The sequence below is a fragment of the Oculina patagonica genome, chromosome 10 (assembly GCF_052425735.1).
Source record: "Oculina patagonica isolate OP01 chromosome 10, crgOcupat, whole genome shotgun sequence".
Classification (NCBI taxonomy): Eukaryota; Metazoa; Cnidaria; class Anthozoa; order Scleractinia; family Oculinidae; genus Oculina; species Oculina patagonica.
This window is the reverse complement of record NC_135767.1, coordinates 21,378,010-21,401,069: the sequence shown is the minus strand read 5'-3', so window position 1 is coordinate 21,401,069 and position 23,060 is coordinate 21,378,010. Positions and strand designations below refer to the sequence as shown.

At 38.4% G+C, this 23,060-nt stretch overlaps 4 protein-coding genes and 2 pseudogenes across 4 annotated transcripts; all 6 read left to right on the top strand.

Annotated features, from left to right (window-relative positions):
* Positions 1–250: 250 nt before the first annotated feature.
* On the top strand, positions 251–1,401 carry LOC144667340 (uncharacterized; annotated as a pseudogene).
* Positions 1,402–3,511: 2,110 nt separating this feature from the next.
* On the top strand, positions 3,512–5,280 carry LOC144667339 (uncharacterized). The gene is made up of 2 exons (XM_078528729.1): positions 3,512–4,213; positions 4,741–5,280. The coding sequence occupies exons 1-2, from the start codon at positions 3,512–3,514 to the stop codon at positions 5,278–5,280; spliced, it is 1,242 nt and encodes a 413-aa protein (XP_078384855.1).
* Positions 5,281–7,286: 2,006 nt separating this feature from the next.
* LOC144667338 (uncharacterized) lies at positions 7,287–8,620 on the top strand (annotated as a pseudogene).
* Positions 8,621–14,086: 5,466 nt separating this feature from the next.
* LOC144667337 (uncharacterized) lies at positions 14,087–15,331 on the top strand. The gene has a single exon (XM_078528728.1). It carries the CDS (start codon positions 14,087–14,089, stop codon positions 15,248–15,250), a length of 1,164 nt encoding a protein of 387 aa, XP_078384854.1. The 3' UTR covers positions 15,251–15,331.
* A 2,112-nt stretch (positions 15,332–17,443) lies between these two features.
* LOC144667336 (uncharacterized) lies at positions 17,444–18,556 on the top strand. Its single transcript, XM_078528727.1, has one exon. It carries the CDS (start codon positions 17,444–17,446, stop codon positions 18,554–18,556), a length of 1,113 nt encoding a protein of 370 aa, XP_078384853.1.
* A 1,123-nt stretch (positions 18,557–19,679) lies between these two features.
* On the top strand, positions 19,680–21,723 carry LOC144628116 (uncharacterized). Its single transcript, XM_078486175.1, has one exon. The coding sequence runs from the start codon at positions 19,861–19,863 to the stop codon at positions 20,998–21,000; it is 1,140 nt and encodes a 379-aa protein (XP_078342301.1). The 5' UTR covers positions 19,680–19,860; the 3' UTR covers positions 21,001–21,723.
* The last annotated feature ends 1,337 nt before the right edge of the window (positions 21,724–23,060 follow it).

Sequence of the window (23,060 nt, the reverse complement as noted above, 5' to 3'; positions counted from 1 at the left end):
GTCAGATGTGGCCATTAAGGCGTTCGTTTAGAACTTAGAGATCGTTCCAGGTTTTTCTGTTGTACGTTTTTCTGCAGTTTTCCCGTGTCCTTATTAAAGCAGACTCACAAGTGACACATCTGCACTAGTGTACCACAAATACTGTATCCACAACCCAGCAAATATCGCTGCCGCAGATAATTCGTGGACTTCGAGTGTCATTTGAAAGATTTCGTTATCAAACGAAGCCTTCAATTCCAGTTTGGATATCATGCTCAACAGCAATTCAACCGACAACGATACCAATCTGGCAAACACTTCAATTCCTGCAGATGGAGGCAACCCATTTGAGGATTTTTTCAAAGCTGCCTTTGGTTCAGCTATCTTCATGTTTGTCGTCTCATTTGTCACAATTTTGGCCAACAGCCTTCTTCTTCTCGTTCTCTGCATCGACCCACTGAAAATCTTCCGCAACACAACCACGTATTTTCTCATCGGTTTAGCCATAGTCGACTTATTAACAGGACTGGTTCAAGAACCCATATACGCCACTTGTTTCATGTTCCTGTACTTGCAACATCCTTTGACATGGAAATGTCAACCTTTCATGGAGTTTGCTGGTTATTTTGCATCTTGTTCTATAACTATATCTTTGATAATCGTTTTTGCCTTTACCGTGACGCAGTACATCGTGGTTGCATCGCCTCTAAAGTATGGCCGTTTGGTGACAAGTAGAAGAAAGTCCTAATTAGCGTTCTGTTCATCTATGTCTACACTGCAATCTTCTCTTGCTTGACTTTGATGGGTGTTCCAAAGAAAATTAAAGATTTTGTAGAACTGTTCCTTCACAACTATACATTGGTCCTGATCACCATTGTTTTCTACATCCTTCTGCATTACACTATGAAAAGGAAAATGGCGGCAGCGAACTCACTTAGAAACGAGGGTGCTTCCCGCGAGGAGAGTAAACATACTCAAGTACAACGAAACTTTCTTCGCTTGAACGTATTACTTTAAATCGCTTTAATTGTGTGTTTCTTGCCTACAGTGATCACAATAACCATAAGGCTGTTCATGGAAGAAAAGTATGCTCCTTCTGCAATAACTGTTGTGATCGCAAATTTGATGATGGATAACCTGCTTTACCTGAAATTCCTGTTTGACCCGCTCGTCTACGCGTGGCGCATGCCAAAGTACCGAGAGTCCCTGAACAAGATTGTTTGTCGCAGAAGTATCGAAAGAGAATCCAGTCGAAATGAAAATCAGAACCTGTTAGCCGCTGGAGTAAGCCATGATGGTGAACTTTCAACAGAACTGAACAGATCAGCGATAACTTTACTAAGCTTTAAAAATATCGAGGTGTCACCGTTCCCATTGAGTGAACGTCCTGTAGGACAGAGAAAGATATTGACAGAGATTTGAGTCGAAATGAATAACGATAGTACTTCTTCAACTGGACTTAGTCGCGATAATGAATTGTCACTAGCTAAAATGTACAGACCGGCGATAACTTTACTAAGTTTAAAACAAATAGAGGAGTTGTCTGTTGCTATTGAGTGAATGTCCCTTGAGACAGAAAGTCATGACAAAATATATAAATATTTTAGCACGTTGAATTACACTTTCGGTCAGAGTTTCAGCTTGACTGTAGCGATGCATTATTTCAATTATGTGTTTCGACGAGGGCTTCGTCAAGAGAATGCTCCTGCATGCATGCTAAAGCAGCCCATATATGTTTACCAAGTCCTGTCATATAGCCATGTATATTTCTGTACCCAAAAGGAATTGAGACAATGAACTTAGTCAACGTAGTCCTGTAACATATATTGAAAGAGATCATATAAGCAATTAATTGTTGTATTCAGCTTTTTATAAAACACACGAACAGTTGTCTGTAAAATCTGTATGTTGTATTTGGCTTTTACTTTAAATGAACGAAAATATAACAGTTGCCTGTAAAAAAAAATGGTATTTTTTGTAAAAATGTAGATGTTAAATTTTCGTTAATCATTCTTCGTTCCAAATATAGTGTTCTCCAAACACTATATTGATTGCAAATTTTGCACATAGTATATAATAAACATGTACATATTATGCAGTAACCGTTTTTACGCTTTTACACCAACAAAGAAGTGTGATTGACAAACCAAACGTCAGTCAAACTTTAGGACACGCCTTCAAATATCTCATGTTCTCGACAGCTTAAAAGGTTTTCGAGTGAGGTTTTAAGGTATTTACTATCTGTTTGCTGAGTTCTATTATTATACAACGTTGGGATATGATCTAGCTAATATGCAGAGAAACTTTTTTGTATTTCGGTGTCAAAAGATACCGTATGTCACTTTATGTTACGCCCTTTTCTGCGAGTAAGTCACTTGTAATCTGAACCTTTTTTAATATTGTTCAAATTACCACTACGGATTTTATCTTTGGCACTTTTGAGAGTAAAAGACCGGTTAAGTTACTGTTAGCAACTGCACTGAAAGAAATGAACCTCTTTGCATCATGGCAGTCACGTGAACTTCTAATCAACAGAATAGTTGATTGCTTACTTGATGTTGTACTTTGTGAAGGTTCATTATCTTTCTCCTGCATTTTACACGGTTAAAAACACATTTTAAACGCATGACAAGGAAAACTAGGTTAAGGAATTGTTTATTTTGCATAGCACAGCTCAATTCCAATTGACAGTGATTGTGTCTTTCTTTAGGTGGCTTTATATTCCCTTCCAATATCGATCCGTTGGCTTTCACTCTACGCTATCACGATAATGAAGAGACAATTAACCGAAATTCTAGTCCAACAAAGAGAACCTAGGCCATGAGAGAATGGTTGAAACTGCACATATTTCAAGGTCATTTATTCAAATTAGACTCAATAAGTATTCTTTTCAAAACACATAGAGTTAAGAAGTAGCGCTTAAATTAGAAAAAAAAAATTAGTAAAGCTGTAAAATTAAACTCCGTAATTTAAAGATAGCGTGAGTACAATAATCAGGAAAGCACTCTTCAGAGACTTGAAAATTAATTTCATTTTGCTCTCACTCGGGAATACAACATCTGTTGATCTGGAAAATTCCCTTTTTTATATTCTTTTGAGATGACCTGTTTAATTTAGCTCAGAAGATAATTGGCACATCAAGCTCCCATCCAAAAATATTCCTCTTCACAAATTTAGTTCTATTTTTAACCTCCCTGAAGTTTTCATTAACTGGCATGTGAGGACCTGTCCACTTTGAAGAAACTAATATTCTCTATGTCCTGGGGAGAAAGCATTCAGGCCATTTGGGAGGTCGCTTCTTTAACAGAAGTTGGTTAAGCAATGATTAAAAATCGGACTGGATAAATCAGCTGGAAAGGAGCAATTAAAGATAAATCTTCATGAAAAAGTATTCGATGGAAATAATGCCTTAAGGAAGAACAAGCGACAGATGCGGTTATTACCGTCACTGTTTCCTCTGAAGTTGAAGGCTGCTTTGAATCATAGCCAAAAAATCATCACCGAGATCGTCTGTTCGATTTCCACTTAAAACATGCAGTTAGCAAGTGAAGCCTTCAATTCCACAATGGAAATCATGCTTGACAGCAATTCAACCGACAACGCTTCCTCTCCGGTGAATACAACACATTCTGGTTTTTCAAACAACCCATACAAAGCTTTTATCAAGGCTGCCTTTAGTTCAGCTATCTTCATGTTTGTGTCCATGTTTGTCACCATCTTGGCCAACAACCTTCTTCTTCTTGCTTTCTGTGTCGATCCGCTGAAAATCTTTCGCAAGCCAACCACGTATTTTCTCATCGGTTTGGCCATAGTCGACATAGTAACAGCGCTCAGTGTAGAACCCATATTCGCCACATGTTTTACACTGCTATACCTTCAACATCCTTTGGTGATAAAATGCCCACCTATCATGGACTTTGGGTTTTATTTTGGCGCTTTTGGTATGGCGGCGTCCTTTTTCATCGTTTTAGTCTTTACCGTGACGCAGTACATCGTCGTTTCATCGCCTCTGAAGTACGGTCATTTGGTGACAAAGAGGAAAGTCTTGATTAGTGTTGCAGTCATCTACCTTTACTCAGCAGCCTTTTGGTGCCTGTATTTAATGGGTGTGTCACAAGATATTCAGTTATATATAGACCTGTTTGTCCACAGTTATCTCTCGGTCTTTGTCATTATCGCTATCTACATTCTTTTACATCTCGTGATGAAGAAGAGAGGGTCTGAATGGGGTTTGGTGTTTAGTGTTATTTGCCCATATTTTTAGTGTTTGCTGTTAAATTTGCCAATTTTTTTTTATGTTTACTGTTTCCAGAGAAAATACTGTTAAGCGTTTGGAGGGTTTTTCGTAAAAACCCATAGTCCTTTAGCATTGTAAATTCTTATCTGCTCTTCGAAAATCGGTAATGAAATCACTCATAAACTTTGAGCCTGTGCTGTGTGTTTTCGCCTCGGACATCTACGGACATCTTCGGTAGTCTCCGGACATATTCGGTAGCCTTCGGAAATCTTCGGTAGTCTTTGGAAATATTCCGAAATGATCGGGAATCATCGGAAAATGGCCGACAACTTCTTGATATACTGAACAAAATAATATTGACCTTTTTGGAGCCGTTTTTGTTTCTTTCTGGATAAAAATTACTGTTACAGTGAATTTTTTTACTGTTAGTGTTAAAATGCTTAAAATATAACTGTTTTATGTTACAGAGCCAAAAAAATAAATGTTTAGTGTTATCGAGGTACCCCCATTCTGACCCTCAGAAGAAGATGGCGGCTGGAAACCCTCTTCGAGGCCAAACGGAGACGCAAGACACCGGAAAGCACATCCAAGTGCAGCGCAACTTTGTCCGTGTAAATTTCATGCTGCTTGCCGTGTTAATTGTATGTAGCATGCCCGGAGTTGTCTTTTGGACAATACACAAGTTTACCAAAGACAACGTTTTTACCGCAAATGATCTTATTGCAAATTTGATGGTGGATAACCTGCTTTACTTGAAATTCCTGTTAGATCCGTTCGTCTACGCGTGGCGCATGCCAAAGAACCGTGAGTCCCTGAACAAGATTGTTTGTCGCAAAAATATCGACAGAGAATCGATTCAAAATGGAAACCAAAACACGTTAGCCGTTGGAATAAGCCATGATGGTGAACTTTCAACAGAACTGAACAAATCAGCGATAACTTTACTAAGCTTTAAAAATATCGAGGTGTCGACCGTTCCCATTGAGCGAACGTCCTGTATGACAGAAAATGATAAAGACGGAGAATCAAGTCGAATTAAAAACGATAGCAAGGTGACAACTTGACTAAGTCTCCATGGTGAATTGTCAGCAATAGAAATGAATAGATAGGCAGTTAGCTTTAAAAATATAATAAATAAAAGTGGAGTCGTCCGAAAAAATGTATAAATATTTAGGACGGTCAAAGTTTTAGCTTGACTGTAGCGATGTATCATTTCAATCATGTTTCGGCCGAAAAATAAAAGAATACGAGGACTTTCGTAAATGAATGCGTGTGGATGTTGAAGCAGCCCTAATATGTTTATTATATACTGATTAGGTATGTATATTTCTGCATACAGTTGAGACAACTAAAGTCATGATACTTCAAGATAGTCCCGTAATATATATTGAAAGAAAGATTAACAGTGTTGTATTTAGCTTTTATGTTCAAACGCAGAACGATTGTCTGTAAAAACCATATGTTATATTAAGCTTTTTAAGTGAACGAAAATAGAACCATTGCATATAAATAATGGTCTTTCTCGTAAAAATGTAGACGTTTTCGTTAATTATTGTTGTTGAAGTGTTCTCCAAACATTACACTGAATGCGAAATGTGTACATTAATCGTCAATAAACAAATATGTATCACAAAGTAAGGGTTTTTGCTCTTTGTTAACATATAACAGACACGTTCAAAGTAATGTGATTGTGTTCAATGTCAGTCAAACTTTATGACACACCTTCGAACAGTTTATAAGCTTGTTGGGAAGGCGAGGGAGGTTTTAAGATAATTAGTATCTGTTTGCGAAGTTCTGTTACTAAACAACTACAGCGGGATGTGATCTAGTTAATGAGTTTCTTGTATATTTGTCAAAAGAATATCATTTGTTTTTTGGTTCCTCTTGTTTAAGTCAATCATATGGAGTCCAAAACAAAATAACAAAATAAAACTGTATGAAACTGTTTGAACATATATGCCACATTAAAGGAAAATTCGGTAAATGGACATTTTTAATTTCTTGTGGATGGCACGGCTCAGTTCCTTTTGACAGTTTATATCTTACTTTGTTTAGCTTTATATTCACTTGCAATATCAATCCTTTCGCTTTCACTATATGCTATCATGATAATTGTATTTCAACAAAGAGAACCTAGGCCATGAGACAATGTATGAAACTGCACATATGTCAACGTCATGAATAGAGTAGCTCAAATTAAACCTGGTAAGTATTTCTTTTCTTTTTTTCAAAACACCCAGAACTAATAAGTGGCGCTTAAATGAGAACAAAGTTTTGGTAAAGCTGAATGTGAGATTGCTGCTTGGCATACACCTAACATTAAATTCTGTAATTTGAAGATAGCGTGGGTGAAATTATTGAAACACTCATTTTTCTCTCAGTCCGAATTTTAACATCCTGATGCCAGCTGCAGTAAGATTGCTTTTTGCCATACACCTAGAATAAAACCCTGAAATTTAAAGATAGCGTGTGTGCAATTATCAGGAATTAAAAGCATTCTTCAGAGACTTGAAAATTTACTTCATTTCTCTCTTACTTGGGAATCTAACAACGTTGATCTTGGTCATTCTCTTCCTCATAGTCATTTGAGAGGGCTTCTTTAATTTAGGGAATAATTAATATATGTATATGTGATACTGGCTCAGAAGTTACTGGCACATCAACCTTGCATGCAAAAATATTTGTCTTCGCAAGTTTTATTCTATTTTTAAACTCGCCGAATTTCTTATCACGAAAGCTTGAAAAGGATAAATTAGCTGGCATATGACGACCACTTCGGGGAAACTAATATTCTACAAGTCCAGGAGAGAAAGCATTAAGGCCATTTGGGAGGTCGCTTTATTAACACCAGTGGGTGAAATAATTGTATATCAGTCTGGATAAATCAGCTGGAAACGAACAATTAAAGATAAATATTCATGAGAAATTAAATGATGGAAATACTTCTTAAAGGAAGAATAAGCGACAGTTGCAGCCATTAAGGTCAATGTTTCCTCTGAACGTAAAGGCTGCTTTGAATCACAGCCAAAAAATCATCACGGAGATTATTCGTTCGATTGCCACCTAGAACATGCAGTTAGCGAGTGAAGCCTTTAATTCCACAATGGAAATCATGCTTAACAGCAATTCAACCGACAACGGTTCCTCTCTGGCAAACGCTACTCATCCTGTTGTTGGACGCAACCCATGGGAAGGTTTTATCAAGGCTGCGTTTGGTTCAGCTATCTTCATGTTTGTCGCCTTGTTTGTCACCATCTTGGCAAACGGTCTTATTCTTCTCGCTTTCTGCGTCGATCCATTGAAAATCTTTCGCAACCCAACCACGTATTATCTCATCGGTTTGGCTATAGTCGACTTACTAACAGCACTGACTGTAGAACCCATAAACGCCACTTGTGTTACGCTGTTGTATTTTCAGCATCCTTTGATGAAGAAATGTCCACATGTCTTGAACTATGGGTTACAGTCAACTCTCTCTTAACGGACACCTCTATAAAACGGATAGACACCTCCATAAGAAGGACACCTGGAAGTGGTCCCGTCCCTGCCGGTTTTCAGTCATTTTAATGTAACTAAACTCCCTAAAAGGCGGACACCTCTCTGAGACGCACAGTTAAAGCCGGTCCCGAAGGTGTCCGTTTTAGAGAGAGTTGACTGTATATTTAAGCGCTTTTGGTATAACCACGTCCTTTCTTATCATTTTAGCGTTTACCGTGACGCAGTACATCGTAGTTTCATCGCCTGTGAAGTACGGCCGCTTGGTGACAAAGAGGAAAGTGTTGATAAGCGTTGCAGTGATCTACCTTTACTCAGCAGCGTTCTGGTGCCTGCATTTAACGGGGATGTCTCAAAAATATTCAGTTTTATATGGACCTGTTTATTCACAGTTATCTCTCAGCCTTTGTGACTATCGCTATTTACATTCTTTTACATTTCGTGATGAAAAAGAAGATGGCGGCAGGAAACTCTCTTCGAGGTCAAACGGAGACGCAAGACAGCGGAAAGCACATCCAAGTGCAACGCAACTTTGTCCGTGTGAATTTTATGCTGCTAACTGTGTTGATTGTATGTAACATGCCCGGAGCTATTTTTTGGACAATACACATGTTTTCTAAAGACAATGTTTTTTTCGCGAATGATCTGATTGCAAACTTGATGGTGGATAACCTGCTTTACTTGAAAGTCCTGTTAGATCCGTTTGTCTACGCGTGGCGTATGCCAAAGTACCGTGAATCCCTCAGCAAAATTATCTGTCGCGGGGAATCGAGTCGACATGGAAACCAAAACAAGTTAGCAGTTGGAAAAGTTTTGGATGGCGGGTTGTCAACAGTGGAACTGAACGGATCGGCGATAACGTTACTCAGCTTTAAATATATCGAGGAGTCGACCAATCCCACTGAGTGAACGACCTGTATGACAGAAAACGATCGATAATTTGTGATCTGGTTTGAGAAGATGCTGGTGTATTATTAAAGGAAGGCGAGATTTACCTTCAAAGGAAAATTTCGCCTTGTTTACGTGACTAAGATTTCGCTCGGTATTCGTTTCAAATATGATCCAAGCGATCTCTTCATATTCTTGAAGTTGTTTTGTAGTGATAGTAATAGAAACAAATAAGGAATTTTTGTGAAAGGAAGTTTTACTGAAGTAGTCCATATTAATTTAACAGTTCTTGTTATTTTATCCATTATTGTGCCCAGTTTTAAAAATCAAAACTTTTTAACCATAATATATATTATAGGAAGGCAAGCATTGTATTATTCAGCTTTGTCATTAACGGTCACCTGACGTTAAGATGGAGATGTATGTTTGCGCCACAGTTCAAGTTTAAAACCAGATGGAATATCCTCCAAATGTTGAATTTGTCGAGATAAAGCGTACATTATGTATGTAAAACATGTTATGCAACAAATATTGAATTACATTAAAGCTGAAATCAGTCTTTATTTTTTTGACACACCAACCTAGCGACTTATTCTCGATCCCTGACGCTTTCATTGCCAAAAATATTGATCGATACTTATATATAGCTGTGCATCTTTCAAGTAATGAATGCAATCGGGAGTTTGGAGAGCACTCGAGAAGCGATAACACTCTTTTCGTGAACACAATTTTATGGTAGCTGGCTTCCATTCTAACCTTTCCGTAACGAAAACAGATTCCCCTTGAAAATAAAAATATCTGTTGCAAATATTTCGTGTTTCTATAGAGTTTTAGAAAAATTGTACTAGTTGGCTAATGCAATGCTGTAATCTCATTGCTGAGATATTTTGTATGCTGTCAGTCATTAGTACGCAGTGGCTGGAGATTGTCTAAAAAATGGTGGCGTTTTCTTGTTTCTCTGAAGTTTCGGAGAAAGATTAAGAAATATTTCTTGATAATTTAATTCTCGAAAAGACAAAACCGGATAGTGACAGTTGACGAGGCAACGAATATCGCTATCATTTATCATGTATCATCGATAATACAGCGGTTACTGTTTTATTACTGACTAGAACAAATTGTTCTTTGCGAACGATCAATAAGTTGGCTCGTTGAATCAATTAAACGCGGAGCGATCTTTGGGGCGTGTCAAAAAAGACGAAAAGAGAATTGGGACCAGGCTTTCACTCGCCCCAATTCTCCTCAATCACTGAGAGTCATCTAAACATATATACCCGCCCTACTTTGCGGTTCTAGAAGTGCGCCTTCATATTCCTATTTCTACGTACTTTCCTCGTTGATTACACTAGAAAGGGACGGCTATTTTGCAAACATCATCGCTGACGGAACTAACTTATTTTATCAATGTATTACGATAAAACAGTTCGTCTTCATTTCATCTCTGCAACACTGCAAGATTCCCAAAATAAATATATAATTAGGCTTTTCAAATAATTGAAAACCAACATATTAAGTATTTGATCCTGTGTGCAGCTTGTTAACCTGATGTCAATAGAAAAGACTGTTAAACTACACATCCTGGCGACTAACAAATTATTGCTGTTTTGTGCCACAGCAATCTTCGCTATAATCATAGCTTTCAAAATGCCTCAGCCGCTCCCAGGCGCGTATATAACAAAAAAAGGAAAAACTTTTCGCTTCAAGTGATCGAAACGGAGGCTGACTAATAAAGTGCGACAGCTGTTGTCTGAAAACTTCATGTCAGTGTGGTTAATTAGACTTTGAGCATATCCTCTTATTAGTCTCATTTTAATCACAATACAAACCGAAGAAGCAATGGACATAAAGGCGCCGTTTGTATTATTTGATGTCAGTTTTTTAGCCAGTTCAGTCTGTTAATTAAACAGTTTTCCGACAATTAACATATTCTGAGAGAGTTCTATCAACTGAAAACATATACCGACAACTTTTATGTACAATTTAGGCAGTGATTCAAGTCTTGTCGAAAGCTAAAACAAAACACCGCGATTTTGTAAAGATAAACGCCCTAATAAAGTGCTGTATTGGAAAGTTAAGGTAGTTCATTTTCAAATTGTGCCATCTGTCTCGAAAGACTTCCCGTTATTAAAATGCAAAGGCATTTGCATTTAATTTGAGAGAAGCATTAAAGCTGATAAAGACGGCCCCTTGATAAAGACGGCCCACATTTAATAAAAGTTTAAAACTGGCAAAACAAGTCGCAACTAATCATTTATCACCTACGTATTCGATGCGCTTGTGAAGCATCCTGCAAGATTCAAATTCAAGGTAACAATCAGTCAACTTTTCTTATATTTCATGGGTTGTTTTGTTTGTTTTAAATGTCCAAGCCTTACAAGTAATGATGGGTTTTGCCACAATGCATTAAGCTTGCTCGTAAGAGACTTTCAAAAAGGAAAAATATATTATGAAACACTGAATCGGGCATTCTAAATTATTGTCATCAATAGTAAGTTTATTTTTACATCGAGTGAAAAAACTAGCAAAAAAACGAACATTATACATGTATTATGCGCAGATACTAAGCTCAATTCGAACTCGGCTCTCAAGCCCACATCCGCAGGTTCCCTAACATTTGTAAATGTTCCATAACAGATCACTGGTACTCATTTGTAATCCTGTGTGAAGACAGGCACTGCGCGAGTCAAGTGAGGCCCTGTTAGGGTAGGTATACATGTCTCCCGTCTCAATTTCAAAGCTTGTCATGTCGCAACTAAGAATGGTCCGCATGTCGCTTTCGTAATTTCGTCATTCCGTCTAAAGACGGACGCGAGTAACAGAGCAGAAGTTTCTCAGATATTTTAATTTCTCAACCAATTAAAAAATGCTTGAGTAACCTAGGTACACAGAGCAGAAGTAAGTTATAAGTGTCCTTTTTGTGTGATTTAAAGCCTTATTTTTAAACGCTAAGAAAAGTGTATCTTTTCGGATACGCTAGCGGAACTTTCAAACTTCAGAAAATTTTAGGGACCAAAATACTATTACCCGAATTTACAACGAAACGGTCTGCTGGGTGCCCCTGTATTTTAATAAAATAAGGCAGTTCATTTTTTTAATATATGGACCAATTAAAAACAAGCCGGAGTTTTCGACCAATTAATAAACGACGTGACTCTGAACTAAGTAAACGGAGCAGGAGTTTCTCGTGCATTTTGAAAGAGCAATTATTTGTATAGATAAATAAAAACACGATGTATCTAACTTTAGAACATAATAGACGTGAGTAACCTCGGTACAAAGTGCAGAACTTTCTCCGGTATTTTAAAAAGGTTGTTAATGTTTTTAAAGTCTCGACCAATTTAAAACGACGTGACTAAATTAGGTACACAAAGCAGAAGTTTCTCGGGCACTTTAAATTTTGCATTAAAAACTTGACGGTGTTTTAAATTTTTGGACCAACTAAAAAACGACTTGACTCTAAGCAGTAGTTTTTCGGGCCCTTTAATATCACAGTAAGAAAAGGTGTTTTAAATTTTTTGACCAAATAAAAAACGACGTGACTCTAAGTACACAGAGTACACAGACTCTAAGTACACAGAGCAGAAGTTTTTCGTGCATTTTAAGAGAGCCGTTAAAATTAATATAATTTAATTCTTTGACAGATTAATTAAAAAACGATGTGTTCACAACTGATCAAAAATTCTCGATCGCAAAACATTTCTCCACCGATTTTTCGACCTCGACGGGCGATTATTTTTGGACTGCTTTCAGCTGTTTCAGGCGTTCACTGTCAATTTTTCAAAGGTGGGTTTGATGTCGCTCAGCTGAAATGACATCTGGGCTTACTTGTCGTATTTCCCTATACTTTGCTATGCTTTATCAGGACGAAGTACGTTAGTTGGTTGCCAGCTGATTATAGCAGCAACATTCCCGCTTTCCCGCTCTAATGCAAACCCTCATTAGTTTAGCCTGAGTTTGTTCCTTTCAACTTTCGCTGTCATTATTTCAATAAAAGTCTCGTCGTTCGTCGCCATTTTACTTCTTCCATGTCGCTGTTTAAACGCCGTGTCGCTTGTCGGAATTTATCTTAGATCTCAAATCAGAAGCGCTCGAAATTTGCATTCCGTCAAGCAACGAAACATTTTCTCGTAACTCGTTGAATTGAACTTAGATTTTAGTCTTAGATAAAATTTTTATCGATGATCGAATGTTATAAAAGCGAAGATATTTCAAGAGCAGAAAAAAAAACCGTGTCTGTTTAAAACGAGGTGTTTGTAAACAACACATTTACTAAGGTGCAGTTTTTAGCTCGTGCCATTTGAACGTCTGTCAACTTTCTTGTATGTGTAGCGTGTAGCTTGAGCCGCTTCAAGGGCTGACGAAACTTTAAACGGATAGCTTTTGCTGCTCGAGCGGCTAAAAGTTTTCTTTGCATGGAACGGTTGAACGGCTAGTAAATTTCTTTACACGGAACGGCTACACGGCTCGAACGGCTAGTAAATTTCTTCACACGGAACGGCTACACAGCTCGAACGGCTAGTAAATTTCTTCACACGGAACGGCTACACGGCTCGAACGGCTAGTAAATTTCTTTACACGGAACGGCTACACGGCTCGAACGGCCAATAAATTTCTTCACACGGAACGGCTGCACGGCTCGAACGGCTAGTCAATTTCTTTACACGGAACGGTCACACGGCTCGAACGGCTGACAATTTTTTTTACACGGAACGGCCACACGGCTCAAACGGCCCTTAATTTATGTTACACGGATAGCTTACACGGCTCAAACGGCATCCCTTTCCGTGCACACGGCTACTGAACGGCAAACGCGCGGCTATCCGCGTCAAAACGGCAAGTCCTAAGGAACGTTTTCGCGTGAGAGGTCACATTTTTGTTAGTCATTTTGTGTTTTCCGAGACTTTATTGTCCAGCAAATTTTGAACTTTGGTCAAACTATTTCTCGTTTGAAGAAGTGAATCGCCGAACTATGAATTTCCTTCGCCGCCAGATGCCTGACACATTGCTCTTGGAAATCATGCATTGCGCGCGCAACCTACAGATGTAGTGAATAATCTGCTAGCAGATTATTCACTAATCTGTAGGTTGCGCGGTGTTGCGCGGATTCCCAGAATTAGCTGTAGGCTCTTAGCCAATGAGAAGACAGCTAGTGACCACAATGTATAATAGACTAATTAGCTGCAGCTCGACAACAAAAAAGATCAATTTGTTATTTTTACAATATTTTTTTCATGAAAAGTGATCAAAATTCATTTCAAATTGTAGGAAATCTCAAAAAACATTAGTTTTCCAAGGTAGAAAAACACCAAACGAGTATATATAAACCGTAATTGTCTCTCAAATATTTTCTTACTCATTTAGGCCTGACTATAATTGATCTACATCCAATTGCCACAGAATCGACATAACCCGCGCAAGTGCAACACAAAGTCCCTTTACGACCCAACAAGAACAACCGAGACAGTCCATCCGAGTGCCTCTTGGAACATGTCATTGGCAAGCGAAGCCTTCAATTCCACAATAAAAATTTTGCTTAACACACTGAACTCAACCCACAACTGCTCCTCCATGGTAAATACTACAGATTCGGGTCTGAATTCCACGACATGTCCGCAGGCTATACCCCCACCGTCGGCACCCATCCTCAACACTTACCTTGAGTTCTTCAAGTTTGCTTTTGGCTCTGCAATCTACATGATCATTATTTCATTCACAACAATCGTAGCAAACGGCTTTTTGCTTGTGGTTTTTCTCCTCGATCCTTTAAAAGAATTCCAGAATGCCACCACTTGTTTCCTGATCGGTCTTGCCTTTGTGGATATTTTAACAGCCGCAGCACAACAGCCCATGTACGCCACATGTTTTATAATGATGTATATTAGACACCCTGACACTCGTGATACTTGTCTACCTCTCTTGGAGACAGGACGAACGATAGCTCTAACTGCCATGAATGCCTCGTTTCTTATCGTGTTGGCTTTTACCGTCACACAGTACATTGTCGTGATTTCGCCTCTGAACCACGCGCGAAAGGTGACAAAAACGCGTGTGATAATCTGCGTGTTGGCCATTTACGTGTACTCTATACTGTTCAGCGTATCACCTCGTATGGGCGTCCCAATTGATATCACACAAAAGATCGACAATATATTTCATTCTATTTCCTTGATATATCTGAACATAATCTTTTATATCCTCTTATACATCGCTTTCAAGAAGAAAATGGCCGCTTCCAAAAATCTTCAAGAAGACAGCAACGCACAAGATGAAAGAAAGAATGGTAGGCAAACGGGCGTGGAGCGAAAGTTTATTATTGTGAATTTTCTTCTGATTGCCATCTTGTTTCTGGCTTCTCAGCCCTCCGCCATGTTGTGGATTTATCGCTTGTACTCCAAAGATGACGTTAACAGTCCAAAACTTCTGATTATCAATCTCATGGTGGATAACATACTGTACCTGAAATTCCTGCTTGACCCGTTTGTCTACGCATGGAGAATTCCCAAATATCGTCAGGCGCTCAAGATTGTCCTGCGCTGTGGCAGAGAAGAGCCTGAGACCCCGTCAACGTTCAGTGACCGCGTTGTAGCCCGGATGAGCAAGTCACGTGAGACTGTGATCACTCTGGATTTTAAGAGCATTTCCAGGGAATAAGCTCGATGAAAGTGAAGTAAAAGAAAAACACTTTATCTAAATAGAGCAGCACAAAGTTAGCAAACGTTTTCAAGTAAGGTTGCCCCGTTTAAAATATAAATGCTTTCTGTATCTAATCATTATCAAGTCCGGCTTTAATGCAAGTAGAAAAAGTGATATTACTCAAAGCTCAATAGATCACTGTTTAACAAGTTTTCAAGAATACATTTCAATACAAAAAAACATACAGCAGGAATTTGCAGCTTTTGAAGTTGATTGCAGTTTTTCTTATACAAAGGCAACTGAAGTCAATCGCGGTTTGTCACGCGTGTTTTATATATATGTTTTATCCTTCTGCTGTCTGTAATTTTACATTATCTTTTCTTGTGGAAGATTATATATAGGTTGCAACTGGGATGAGCATTCTGTTCCTGTCTCCTGCTTTCATACATCAGCTCCTCAGTTACTGCTGGCTTGACGATGCCAAGGGAGAAAGAGATGGATATCTCAATTTTTCTCACACACTATCTGCCAGTCCTCTCTCTGTCTTGATTGGCCCCTTCCCATCATCCCCGCGTCTTCCAATTTTCTCAGAAGAGGTGACTGACAGTTCACATGATTGCTTATTGTGAGTTTTTTGGTTTCAACTTGGTTTTGGTTCTTTTTTGTGCCCAATTAGAAACCACTCTTCAATGTTAAACGCTATAGAATTCTTTAAAAAAGGAAACAATATTTGCCAACCTGTTATACCTGCACAAGGTATTTGGCTATCAATTTGTCTCGCAAAGAATTCCTCTCTTTTCTATAGTAATTTAAGTATAAAAAGATAAGACTCAAGAGATCTGTATTTGAGATTAAAAGTGGCCCATCAGACCTGCGCTTATCTGTAGTTTCTATAGCATGAGGCGACTTGGACTATATGGAGTATGTACCTCGACCAATTCTCGAAACCGAACGGCTCCAGCGAGCTAACCATTTGGCCATACGAAGGCAAAATCTCAGAGAAATGCGCTTTGAGTTGGCTCGGGTTGCAGCTCTGGCGAGGCCTTGCATATTTATGGATTGACTCTTCGAGAAAACTTTAGAACAATGCCCCTAGCTACAAAAGCAATAGCTACTGCTACACTAGATGACCAGTAGAGGGGGGAGGAGAGCTTCTACATTACAAAATTTTATATGTCAAAGTTATATCGATTCCACCATTATTTTAAGGCTGAAACCTGGTCACAGAAATTATAACACGCTGCTTCCATGATGTGTTGCAACGCAGTCGAACCAAGGAACAGCGTTAAGTCTGTATGGCGTCAACTACTTTGGATGTGAATAAAATACTGCGTATAATTCAACCCTCAGTTAACGACAAATGTCATACCACATAAAATTCTCATGCATTATTGTGCATGAGTGTAATTGGAAAATTTCACTAACAGTTAAAGAAATTACGAACATTCATTATGATTTTTTTTATTTTTTTGTGGTGTCATAAACAACTGAGGGACACAATCACAACTGAAATATTGAGAATCTCGCTTCCCATGAACATTAATTGAAACCTCTAGAGTACAAAAGTACCTCGCATTCAATCAGGTCGGCTCCCCTCAGTGTTAAAAGCTCACCAGTAACGTGAAACAAAGAAGAACTTAGAAAACTACGTAAACCTTCAAACAACATAGAGCAGGTAAACTATAGCTGCAAAACATCGAGGAAAACCCATAATACATCAATTCGTGGCTTTCAACCCTTTTTAATCTTTCCCCAAAATAAAAAACAATTAAAGCCACCACTGGACGTAAGCGTACAAATTTAACAAGTAATTTCGATTTCAAATTTGATACATTAGCCCATCGGTTGGTGCTGGCTTTTATATATTGCAAAGAGAGATATCCTACCGTGATATTATTGTGACGCAGAACATAAACTTAAACTGACGTTCTAAATTGTACAGCGGATTACAAGAAAGACATCAAGAGAAAGAAAAATCAAATGGAAATATCGACATGCAACTAATCTTATAATGCATAAAAATGGTGAACAAAAGCTAAAACCTTCACAAGCAGTAGGCGTTTTAAAGCGCTAAAGGCCCCCCTATGTGCTGTTATCAAAGTACTACCGGTACATATGAATAAAAGAAACTAAACAATCGCGTTAGCCAATTACACTTGTTTCACCTGTTATGGTGAGACAGACCTTACTTTGTCAAAGCTTTAATGCAAAATGGAACCTTTAACAGCATTAGGTTGTAACTTAACAACACATTTTACTGGCAATTCTTCATCATGTCCACTGACTATACCACAGCCATCACTTGCTATACCTAACCCTTATCGTGAGTTCCACAAGTTCGCTTTTGGCTCCGCAATCTACATAATCGTCGTTTCATTCACAAGCATCGTGGCAAACGGCTTGTTGCTTTTGGTTTTCTTCTTTGATCCTTTCAAGGTATTCCGGAACGCTACCACGTATTTCCTGATCGGTCTTGCCCTCGTCGATATTTTAACAGCCACAACCCAGCAACCCATGAACGCTACATGTTTCATAATGATGTATCTCGGACACCCTGACACTGTTTCTACATGTAAACGTCTTATTGAGACAGGACAAACGATATCACTTGCTGCCTGGAATGCTTCGTTTCTTATCGTGTTGGCTTTTACCGTCACACAATACATTGTCGTGATTTCGCCTTTGAACTACGCCCTTAAAGTTACCAAAACGCGTGTAATGTTAGCCGTGATATCAATATATGCGTACGCTATATTTTTTAGCTTTTTGGGTATGATGGGTGTCCCCGAAGATATCCACTACAAAATTGATCACATTTTCCACTCATTTGTTATTACATATCTCACTATAATCTTTTACATCCTTTTGCACGTTGCTTTCAAGAAGAAAATGGCCGCTTCTAAAAATCTTCGCCGAGAAGATAACGGCATAGGAGGATGTCAAAATGACAGACAAACGACACTGGAACGAAAATTTATCACCGTTAATTTTCTTCTCATCGCCATTTTGTTTCTTTGCTCTCAGCCTTCAGTGATTCTGTGGAGTATCAATTTATACGGGAACGTATTCGAAGACCCTCCGAGTCCAAGAGTTCTCATTAGTTTTCTTATGGTGGAGAACGTGCTTTACCTGAAATTCCTGCTTGACCCGTTTGTGTACGCGTGGAGAATTCCCAAGTATCGTCAGGCGCTCAAGATTGTCCTTCGCTGTGGCAGAGAACAGGCTGAGACCACGTCAACGTTCAGTGACCGCGTTGTAGCCCGGATGAGCAAGTCACGTGAGACTGTGATCACTCTGGATTTTAAAAGCATTTCTCCGGACTAAACATCAGCATAAACTGAAGTGCATTGTTAATTGTTTGCTGTGGTGTCCGCGTGATTTTATCTAGCTCCCTGTATTATAGTTGCTATTATGGTGCACCTAAAATATACTATCAATAGAAAACCACTTATATCGCGCTCATAACATTTCTAGGATCTTTTCCTTGAAAGGCGGGATAAAACCCTGACTTCAACCCTATCAGAGTCGACAAAACAAGCGTGAAGCAATACCTATTATCAAGAATTCAATCGGAACTTTTAACTGGCTTTTCATCGATCTTTTTCCATTCAAAAATTAAATCTTCTTTCTACTTAAATTGAACGTCAACTAACAATTTTTTCCTTGCATCCTCACACTGTTGATCCGTTGGTCCCCATTTAAAAGAGAGACTCCGTGCGATAATAATTTCAATTTTAAACGCTCACCGAAAAATCAATTAGTGATTATATAACGCATTAAAAAATGCGTCTCTACTGACCAGATGGTAAAACACATTTCGAGACGAACTTGTCCAAAGGTTTCCCGTCGAGTTTTTGCAAAACAGTTGTATCGGTAAAACTGTCTGTTCCATTGAGCCTCCTTAAGATTGAACTGTTGGTTTTGCTTTGTTTGTTTTTTTCGTTTTTTTTTGGTATTTTCGTCGATAATGAAAAAATCCTAATTAACAAAGACATCCTCTTCATGTGAATCTCTCAAACAATGCGACCGAAGAATGGAACTGTCAATTGCTGTTAATCTCCTGACTCAATACGAAGAAGAAATGGAATTGTGCAGTTCAATCAAAAGTGGACAAAGAGGGGGGCAAAGGGTTTATGCGTGACACGTGAAAAGGGCAAAAATTAGTCCGTGACGCGTGAAAATAGGGCAAAAATTAGACCGTGACGCGTGAAAAATAGTTAGAAAAGAAACGTGATCCGTGAATTCTGCTGTTTCAAGTATACGTGACACGTGAATTTGGTTAAAACTTGTGCGTGAAACGGGATCACGAACCCCCCTTTGGTACCCTCGACAAAGAATGTCGGTTTGAACAAACCAGTTGGAAGCAACCTATTAAAGTTAAATTTGGACGAAAACATTATCCCTTGAAAACAATATACTTTAAGGATCGACAAAAGTCAGATGTGGCCATTAAGGCGTTCGTTTAGAACTTAGAGATCGTTCCAGGTTTTTCTGTTGTACGTTTTTCTGCAGTTTTCCCGTGTTTCACAAGTGACACATCTGCACTAGTGTACCACAAATACTGTATCCACAACCCAGCAAATATCGCTGCCGCAGATAATTCGTGGACTTCGAGTGTCATTTGAAAGATGTCGTTATCAAACGAAGCCTTCAATTCCAGTTTGGATATCATGCTCAACAGCAATTCAACCGACAACGATACCAATCTGGCAAACACTTCAATTCCTGCAGATGGAGGCAACCCATTTGAGGATTTTTTCAAAGCTGCCTTTGGTTCAGCTATCTTCATGTTTGTCGTCTCATTTGTCACAATTTTGGCCAACAGCCTTCTTCTTCTCATTCTCTGCATCGACCCATTGAAAATTTTCCGCAACCCAACCACGTATTTCCTCATCGGTTTGGCCATAGTCGACTTACTAACAGGACTGGTGCAAGAACCCATATATGCTACTTGTTTTATGTTCATGTACCTTCAACATCCTTTGGTGAGGAAATGTCAACCTTTCATGGAGTTTGCTGGTTATTTTGCATCTTGTTCTATAACTATATCGTTGATAATCGTTTTCGCCTTTACCGTGACGCAGTACATCGTGGTTGCGTCGCCTCTAAAGTTCGGTCGCTTGGTAACAAAGAAGAAAGTCTTAATAAGCGTTGTGTCTATCTATCTTTATACAGCACTCTTCTCTTGCTTGCCTTTGATGAGTGTTCTAGGGAAAATTAAAGATTTTGTAGAACTGTTCCTTCACAACTATACATTGATCCTGATCACCATTGTTTTCTACATCCTTCTGCATTACACTATGAAAAGGAAAATGGCAACAGGTAACTCACTTAGAAACGAGGGTGCTTCCCGCGAGGAAAGTAAACATACTCAAGTACAACGAAACTTTGTTCGCTTGAACGTATTACTTTTAATCGCTTTAATTGTGTGTTTCTTGCCTACAGTGATCACAATAACCATAAGGCTGTTCATGGAAGAAAAGTATGCTCCTTCTGCAATAACTGTTGTGATCGCAAATTTGATGATGGATAACCTGCTTTACCTGAAATTCCTGTTTGATCCGTTCGTCTACGCGTGGCGCATGCCAAAGTACCGAGAGTCCCTGAACAAGATTGTTTGTCGCAGAAGTATCGAAAGAGAATCCAGTCGAAATGAAAATCAGAACCTGTTAGCCGCTGGAGTAAGCCATGATGGTGAACTTTCAACAGCACTGAACAGATCAGCGATAACTTTACTAAGCTTTAAAAATATCGAGGTGTCCCATTGAGTGCACGTCCTGTAGGACAGAGAAAGATATCGACAGAGTTTTGAGTCGAAATTAAAACGATAGCACTTCTTCAAATTTGACTAAGTCGCGATGATGAATTGTCACAAGCAGTAGTTATATACAGACCGGCGATAACTAAGTTTAAAACATTTAGTGGAGTCGTCTGTTGATGTAGAGTGAATGTCCCCTAAGGCAGCAAACCATGACAAAATATATAAATATTTAGCACGTTGAATTACACTTTTGGTCTAAAAAATCAGCTTGACTGTACATAGCGATGCATTATTCAATTTCGTTTCGACCAAAAAATAAAAAAAATACGAGGGCTTTTGAAAGAAAATGCTGCTGCATGCTAAAGCAGCCCGTATATGTTTACATAGTCCTCTCATATTACCATGTATATTTCTGTCCCAATTGAGACAATGAACAAAGTCAATGTAGTCCTGTAACATACATTGAAAGAGATATAAGCAATAAATTGTTGTAATTTAGCTTTCTATGAAGGAACACAGAACGGTTGTCTGTAAAATCCGTATGTTGAATTTGGCTTTTTAATGAACAAAATAGAACGGTTGCCTGTAAATAGTGATCTTTTTTTGTAAAAATGTAGACGTTTTCGTTAATAATTATTTATTCCAAACATGGTAGAAGTGTTCTCCAAACACTATATTGATTGCGAATTTTGTACATAATATATAATAAACATGCATATTATAAAGTAAAAGTTTTAACGTTTTTTCACCAACAAAGAAGTGTGAAAGGGTCCAATGAAAACGATGGACAAACTAAACGTCAATCAAACGTTAGGACACGCCTTCGAATAATTCATGTTCTCGACAGCTGGAAAAGTTTTCGAGTGAGGTATTAAAAATCCACCGTATGTCACTTCATGAGTACGAGTACAAAATAATCCTTAAATCTGAACCTTTTCATATTGTACAAAATACCACTACGCGGATTTTGTCTTTGGTTTTCTTGAAAGTGAAGGGGCTATACTGAGTTTTTGTTAGCAACTGCACTGAAGAAATTAGGCCCTTTTTGCATCAAGGTAGTCACATGACCTTGCTAATCAACAGAATTGTTGACTGCTGACGTGAAACGATACCCTGTGTAGATGTTTTATCACTTTTACGCTTTTAAAGCTACGCTTTTAAACAGCTTTAAAATATGCCATAGCAAGGGAGAACTCGGTGAAGAGTTGTTTGCTTGTGGATGACACGGCTCAATTCCTACTGACAGTGATTATATCTATCGTCGCTTTGCTTTATATTCACATTCAATTGCTTCATCGATCCGATAGCTTGCACTCTATGCTATCATGCTAATGAAGAAACAATTAAACAGAAATTGTAGTCCAAGAGAAGCTTAACAATGAGAAAACGTTTGAAACTGCACACATGTCAAGGTCATGAATAGATTAGTTCAAATTACGCCCGGTAAGTATTCATTAAAACAACCGGAGCTAAGAAGAGGCGCTTAATTTAAAACACAGTTAAGCAAAGCTGCGGTAAAATTGCTGCTTACCATACATCTAGAAGATAGCGTGGGTGAAAATATAGAAAGCACCCATAAGAGACTTGAAAATTAACTTCATTTTTCTCTTACTCGGGAATCTAACATCTGTTGATCTGGAACATTCTCTTGCTCATTGTTGTTTGAGATGAGTATGGCCTTTCTTAATTTGGGGAAAGATGATTGTATGTGTGCGATAAACTGCGAACAAAACTGCCACGTCACATTTCTATTCAAATATATATTTACAAACTTTATTCTATTTTTCAACTAATTGAAGCTTTCATTATGAAAGCTTGAAATGCACAAATTAGCTTCTGCTACGCAATATAACATCGTAGAAACTAATATTCTTCAAGTCCCGAGGAGGGAACATAAGAATTCACTTCATTTCAGAATTTGGTAAAATAATTGCTTATTAGATTGAATAAATCAGCTGAAAGTGACCAGTTAAAAATAACTCTGCATGACAAATTATACGATGGAAATAATACTTAAAGGAAGGACAAGCGACAGAGGAAGCCATTAAGGTGTTTCTTGAAACTTGA